The 6,879-nt window shown below is 41.4% G+C and overlaps 1 protein-coding gene across 2 annotated transcripts; it reads right to left on the reverse strand.

The window, feature by feature from the left end:
• Positions 1-2,082: 2,082 nt before the first annotated feature.
• LOC122024881 (isocitrate dehydrogenase [NAD] regulatory subunit 1, mitochondrial-like) lies at positions 2,083-6,630 on the reverse strand. Of its 2 annotated transcripts, XR_006123520.1 has the most exons (5): positions 6,054-6,630; positions 5,386-5,625; positions 4,024-4,102; positions 2,282-3,770; positions 2,083-2,115 (listed from the first exon to the last, which is right to left on the reverse strand). XR_006123520.1 is itself a non-coding variant. In XM_042583600.1 (4 exons), the coding sequence occupies exons 1-4, from the start codon at positions 6,552-6,554 to the stop codon at positions 3,481-3,483; spliced, it is 1,110 nt and encodes a 369-aa protein (XP_042439534.1). In that variant the 5' UTR covers positions 6,555-6,630; the 3' UTR covers positions 2,155-3,480. The 2 variants fall into 2 exon arrangements, 1 of the variants encoding a protein (XP_042439534.1); XM_042583600.1 differs by lacking the exon at positions 2,083-2,115 and having other exon boundaries at positions 2,155-3,770.
• Positions 6,631-6,879: the final 249 nt, after the last annotated feature.

Raw genomic sequence — 6,879 nt, forward strand, 5'->3', positions numbered from 1 at the left:
CAACACACTTTCTCTCTCATCACACTTTCTCTCTCAATCTCTCATCACACTTACTTTTTTTTCTCACACTTTCTCTCTCATCATACTTTCTCTCTCACCATACTTTCTCTCTCCTCAATCTCTCTCATGACACTCTCTCCTTATTTTTTCTCACTATATATTCTCTCTCTTCATCCTCTCCTATCATACTTTCTCTCACATCATATTTTCTGTCATCATGCTCTCTCCAATCACACTCTTTTTTTTTATTTTTTCTCATCACACTTTCTCTCTCTTCATTCTTTCTTATCACACTTTCTCTCTCATAATACTTTCTCTCTCATCATATTTTTCTCTCACATTCATCTTTCTCTCACATCTAATTTTTTCTCTTATTTTCTTTTAAGGGTAAAAAAGGAAACTTTGATTTATTCCGATAGAAGATATACAACTAACCAAACATTGCTTTTAAGAGTGATATCCATGCTCATACCCATTCCCATTCCACAATACAATGATTCCCATTCCGATTCCTATTCCTAGGAAAGAACCAAACGCTCCCTTATATATATATTGTTACAATTATTTACACTCCCAGTGTGTCTATGATGTAGCACCAGGGGATTTTTAGCTAGTGTATATCATTTTATGAGAATAGAGTACGATATAGATAAATCTGAAGAAATATGCATAAAAGTATTTGCTCCTAGGAATAATCCAATAATCTCGTCTGTTTTCTGAATTTAGAGAAATGTTGATTTTCAAAAATGTGAATCATATGTTGGGAATCCTTTATTATAATCATCCACGCCTTAAACGTATTTTAATGTCTGAAAGTTATATAGGTTGGCCTCTGCGTAAGGACCATATCATCCCCAATTTCTATGAAATACAAGATTCTCATTAAATGATAAGAATAAGAAATTAATGTTTAGTTATACGACTATGACACCTTTGAGAGCTTTACAACACTAGCTATCAAGAATCTTAATTTTCCCACCTTTCAAATTGCTCAACATGATGATATTTCTCAAAATATCAACAAGCACGCACATTTAAGGATACAAAGATTCTCCCAAACCTTACTAGTCGATTCTAAATAGATTCTAAAGTGATATATCATGGTCGGAATTGTCTTTGGCCATGAACTCCACTGCACTGCCATATCGCCAAATGTCCGTGTCCTTTGTGTTAATAGGTATAAGATGTTCTTGCTCTAGAGATCTCAGACATGGAATCCATGATGCTACTTGCCTCCTATTAATTAGTTCTTCCCCTAGATAAACTCTATTCGCTATCCATGACGCTTGTATATTTGAGTCATAACCCAACGTCCGGTTCCATATAACATAGCAGGTCTATCCGTCGTTTTGAAAAACTTCCCTATAAGTTTTAAAGGTATATTACAGTCACAAAGAACAAACTACAAATCTTGTTAAATTGGAGGAACAGCTCAATCCCTAGTGCAGTTACTAAACTATCCTTTTACTGCTTTTGATTCAGGCAGTTCTATTTCTTTCATCTTTTTTCTCCTTGCCAGATTCTATGGCATGATCCTACTTCTTTTCGAACACCTATCAGCATCATTGTCCTAATTCATCGATCGACATCTGAACATCCATTGCAAAGTAGGAAACTAGTTGTTGATTCTTAAAACTGATGTAGTTTACCTAAATCATCTATAAGCTATTCAAGAGTCTCAACATGCTAAATGTATTATAGTATCTGACCTATTCTCTTGATATAAGAAAGAAAATGTAACAAAACACCATCACAAATCACAAAGAAACAAACAGTAGATCTAGTATTAGTATATTGTAGCATGAATGAACATCTCATAAAGTATAAACATTCCAAGGATCAAAATAGCTGATTGTTTAATTTTCATAAACAAGAACTCAATTGTTCATATTAGCAATCATAAAACAAGAATGCATTCAATAAGTAGGACTTCATTTGACTTGAGACTAACCAGATAAGCTATTGAACACCAAGTGTTACTATAGAAGAGCAAGCATGAACACTGAAAACACTGTCATGGATGAGCGAAATTGTGCATCAGTAGGAATTCTATGGCAGTAGTTTTAGCAGTCAGTTGATCAGTTCATCTACAATTCAATGGCAGATCTTCGTAATCTAGAAAACAATACCAAAGCAAGTGCTATGATCACAACAAATGGTGGAACGGAGACTCTAAACCAGAGAAGATTATTAATTTCTACGATTCGATTCACTCTTTGCAAAATTCTCTGTACAAATATAGACAAAAATTGCACTTTGAAGGGTGAAATCAACCACTCACCAAGATGTTTCCTTTAGCCCTCGTAGAAGGCAGTTGCTCCGATCAGTGCAACCGCGACGGAACCGCTCGCCAATCCGACCCAGAAACTCCTCCATGCACGGGCGAACCCTCCATGCTTCGGTTGATTCTCTGATGGAGGTCGATGAAGATTACCGTCGTTCTCTTCCTGCATCGGCGGTGTGTCTGGTCTTGCCATAAATGACGAAAGTCTAGCAGCGGTCTCTTCGGATGGATAATTCGGCGGTTGCCTGCCGTACTCTTCCGAAATCGGCGGCGCATTCGGCTCTATTCTGTAAAATTCCAACTCCCCGCTAGTCGCCGGAGCCATGGCAAAGTGTTCGGGAAGCCAATCATAGCACTCTACTTGGGGAGCCGCCTGCGGCGAGGCACCGAGGCTCCAAAGCACGCGTGTAGAGATGCGGAAGAAGCCCTCGGAACGTCTGGAGGAGCGGATAAGGGGAAAGGTGAGGGTTTTTCCTGCGGCAGCGGGCAGCGAAGAGAGGGGGACAACGGCGGCGCCTTCCAACCTTGCGTTAGCACCACCGCGGCCGAAGGGGAAGCGAGATGAGAAGATCTGGACAGTCAGGGTGGATTGTGCGTCGCGGAGGACGCGGGGGGAGAGGGGGAGGTGGAGATCGGGACTGGGGCCCTTGATGGAGAGCGACTTGGTGGATCGCTTTGCGGTGGGGTCGATCCAGGCGACGGCGAAGATCTTGGGCTTGGAAGAAGGGAGGAGGAGGAACGAGGAAGATCCCCTGAGACGGTTGCTTCCGCCGGCGGAGTGGAGGAAGATGGTGAGCTCGAGGGTGGCATCCGCCGCGTCGACGTCTGAGAACGGCATTGCTGCAACCCCGCGGCCGATACGGCGCGTCACGGGTATGAACCGGGGAGTTACACGATTCGTGACGCTTTTGGAAATAAAATCAACGACGATTACGGAACCGCATTTGACTATCCATTTATTTAATGAATCTAGGTTTTGGACAAATAAAACTTAAATAATGAAATCGCCGATAAATCAAATCCAGTCATTATTGAAATAAAAAAGACCGTTTTGTTTATTGACAAATGAATTTATTATTAATCGGAACACAGAAAAACCATGGGAGTTGCCCCGATGAGAATCTGAGAAATCATCACTATAAATAAATTTAAAAATACCGTGCGGCGGTCATTCCTGGGCGAGCGGAGATAGAGGTTTAGCGGTGGCTCACCCAGTCGAGCTTTGCAATGACTGCATCAACGACTTCTTGGGTGGTGCTGCTTCCTCCCAAGTCTTTGGTCCGGCGCTCGCCTTCAGAAATCACTCTCTTGACGGCAGTCTCCAGTCGATCGGCGAACGACGGGAACCGCAGATGCCGCAGCATCATGGCAGACGAGAGCAGCAGCGCCACAGGGTTTGCCTTCTTCTGCTCCACCAGCTTCTGGTTCCCTACGTTGCCGGCTGTAGCACCTTGCTCGAACACTGCATGTTCTTTGCCCACGTTTCCTGGCAATTCAAAATGCTTAGTTTCATACTATAGTGAAGACCATATTATATTAACAATTTTAAACTATGGCAATGAGGTTTCTTCCTCATCAAAACATGGAAACTGACTCGTAGTTTTTGAAAATTGTTTAACTTTTAAAGCTCTAACTAAATTAATCAATATGTTTATTGCTATTGTAAGTGTATCATTTCATTGTTCATGCTAGTTTTTGTAATTTGTAGGTTGCACATCAGATGGCCAAGAAAATTTTACCTCCTGGCATAACTCCACTGCCTCCGGCAATTCCAGCAGCCGTGTTTGCCACTAAATTGCCATAAAGATTTGGTGTGACCTGCAGAATAAAGATATCGCCACGAGACCAACTATGTTAGAATAGCATAGGATTGCTCCTATCTACTAGGAGGAGACAATACAATGGCTAGGGAAAACAAATTTAATTAGGATATGATTTACTTTGCAAGGATAGGATCTAAATTATCAGTATAAGCAACAGAGATCTTATCTCATCAAGTTACACATTAGGTTATAGTGCGGTAGGACCTACTTTTAGATCGCGGTAGAAACTAATTTTATCTTGAAGATTGAGATATAAAGCACGGGAATGGATACAAAATAACATATGTACATTTCAAGTTGAATATCATATGGTGCAAAAACAAATGAAAGATAACAGTCTAAATCTCTCTAAAAAACACATGCATTGCAAATTCACTGGAAAAATATATTAAATCTCTTTTTGACAGTGTTTGCAAGATTTCCGGTGTTACGAAAACAAAAGTGAGACCATTTTGTTAGGACCAAAAATTTCATTGATGCTCAGGGTAGAATTCATAAGCAAGCAAGATGCAATCAACCCAGAGTATGTATGTCAATAAGCTCATCCAATCCATAATTCAACACAAATTAAAATGATATATAAAATCCTTTGATAAAACTAACCCGGTATAGGATAATGGAAAAAAAATCTTAAAATCTCTATGAAATGAGAAGGGGCTAATGCCAGTAATAGTTAGATTGCTACTATTTGAATGTTTTCATGGGTCTACATATGAGTGAGCTGCATATGGGCCCATATCACCATATGGCATGTGTGGGTTCCAAGTTCCCTGTTGCATATGCAAAGGCGGCCTCACAAGTCATATATGGATTACTTTTTAAAACACAGTTGATGCTAACTACAAACAAAACATAACAAGCTAACCAACAATGCTGTCAGACAATAGTAAAGTGAAGTACCTCCAGGTTCGTCCATGATTTAATTCCTAAGCATAATTAGGATAAACAGTTTGAAAACTCAATACTTAAATACAGTATCAAAAATAGTGTACAAGCACTAATCAAACATGATAATTAACTCACAAATTCTTGATTGGCCAGTTCACCACCTGCGGTGTAAAATAGGAAGGAGGTCTACTTTATACACAAAAATGAAAAACAATAAATAAATATAGTTATCTACTCAATTCTAAACTATGAACGATCAAAAAGATGTATAAAGTTGAACTAGCGAACAAATTTTGGTCTTGAGTTGAATCGTACAACTTGAAATACTCTTTCACTGGAAGGTGAAAAATTAGAGAAATTAATAATATGGCGAAGCATTAGGAAGCATACCATGACATCAAATTGTTCAGGCTTTGACACAAGTTGCATGCAACAGTTGTCAACTATGATTTCATTATATTTTATCCCTGGGTATTTGGTTGCAACCTCACGGCAAGATTCTAAGAACAACCCATCAGCAAGCTTCATAATGTTTGCCTTATGCACTGCTGTGACTTTCTTCCTGTTGTTAAGGTAAGCATACTCAAAAGCATACTGCGCGATGCGCTCGGAACAAAATTTTGTTATTACCTAGCCAAAAAATTAAGAATTTAATAAGAAGTAAGAAAATATCACGGGTGAAATGCATGGCTAACCAATGGTAGCAAAAGCTGGAATCCCAGCGGCCCAAACAGTCGGCCCCACGACCAGATGTGTAGTTGGCCAGTGGGGGGACCAAGATATCTAACATAGAGGAGCAATAACTCATGAAAATAGCAAGTGATGATTTTGATAGGTTCAACATCGAATTTTGATGGCTAGCCTTAATCAATGACAGATCTTGCTGAGAAGTTTGGGGCTATTATACTTATAGTTCGTCGTCCAAAGAGAAACCGTTCAATTTACTAACCATTTGAATCTCTTTTAACCTAGACGATAAACTCAGAAAATCGGTAAAATTTACCATAAAGTTTATGGTGCAAAAAAAATCTAATGGACCCGAAAATCAAGCGGCATACCTTGAGGCTCTCAACGACGCCAGGCACAACCTCGTGCTCCAAGCCCGAGTACTCGCCTTCCGTGTTCTCCCTGATCACCACAATGTCCACATTCTCATGCCTCGTCGGCAGCCCGGGATGGTTGCAGCAATGAACCAGCGAGGCGTACAGATCGAGCTCCTTCCTCAGATGCATGTTGAGGGAGCTCACCCCACCTCCCACCGGGGTGAAGAGTCCGCCCTTGAGGCACACCTTGTTCCGCCGGATCGACTCGATAACCTCCGGAGGAAACGCGGGCATATCCCCGTGAACCTCGAACGTCTCAAAGAACACCGGCGCGTGCATGGCCTCCATGATCTGCTGCACGGCGCCGGTGACGAGGGGCCCAATCCCGTCGCCGGGGATCAGGGTGACGATCCTGGGAGATCCGTCGCCGGGCCGGGGCATGTAGGTGACTGATCGCCGTCCATCGGCGCGTGGCAGGAGGATGCGGCGAAGAAGAGAAGGGGATCGCCGCATCATCGCCAGTAGCTGTGCCGCGCCCCGGAAACCGAAAGGGAGGAGTAGGCGGCGGAAAAGACTGATGCAGCCTTCGATCGGCCGGAGTTCTATAAACCGTTTAGGAGGGCGTTTTGGTCATTTGGGAACGTATGCGGCGCTTGCGAATCAATTACGAAGTAGGGCTCGGCGAGGAAGGGCGAATAGGATTCTCGCGTAAATGGAGACAAAAAATATTCTTTTTTGATATTACATTAAAAATATTCGAATTGATCCTACACAGCAGGAATGTGTTCCCATCCGTCCGTTTAAAAAATATTTTAAAGAATAAAAATTATTTTTATTCTAT

This window comes from Zingiber officinale, chromosome 9B (genome assembly GCF_018446385.1).
Source record: "Zingiber officinale cultivar Zhangliang chromosome 9B, Zo_v1.1, whole genome shotgun sequence".
Taxonomy (NCBI): domain Eukaryota; kingdom Viridiplantae; phylum Streptophyta; class Magnoliopsida; order Zingiberales; family Zingiberaceae; genus Zingiber; species Zingiber officinale.

Bases quoted from the DNA above. Each gene is read 5' to 3' on its own strand.
- LOC122024881 (XM_042583600.1), bottom strand. From the start codon at position 6,554: ATGATGCGGCGATCCCCTTCTCTTCTTCGCCGCATCCTCCTGCCACGC. The intron at 5,626-6,053 runs GTATGCCGCTTG...TTTTTTGGCTAG, and splicing joins GCGTCGTTGAGAGCCTCAAG to GTAATAACAAAATTTTGTTC. The intron at 3,771-4,023 runs GTAAAATTTTCT...TTGAATTGCCAG, and splicing joins CAGTGGAGTTATGCCAGGAG to GAAACGTGGGCAAAGAACAT.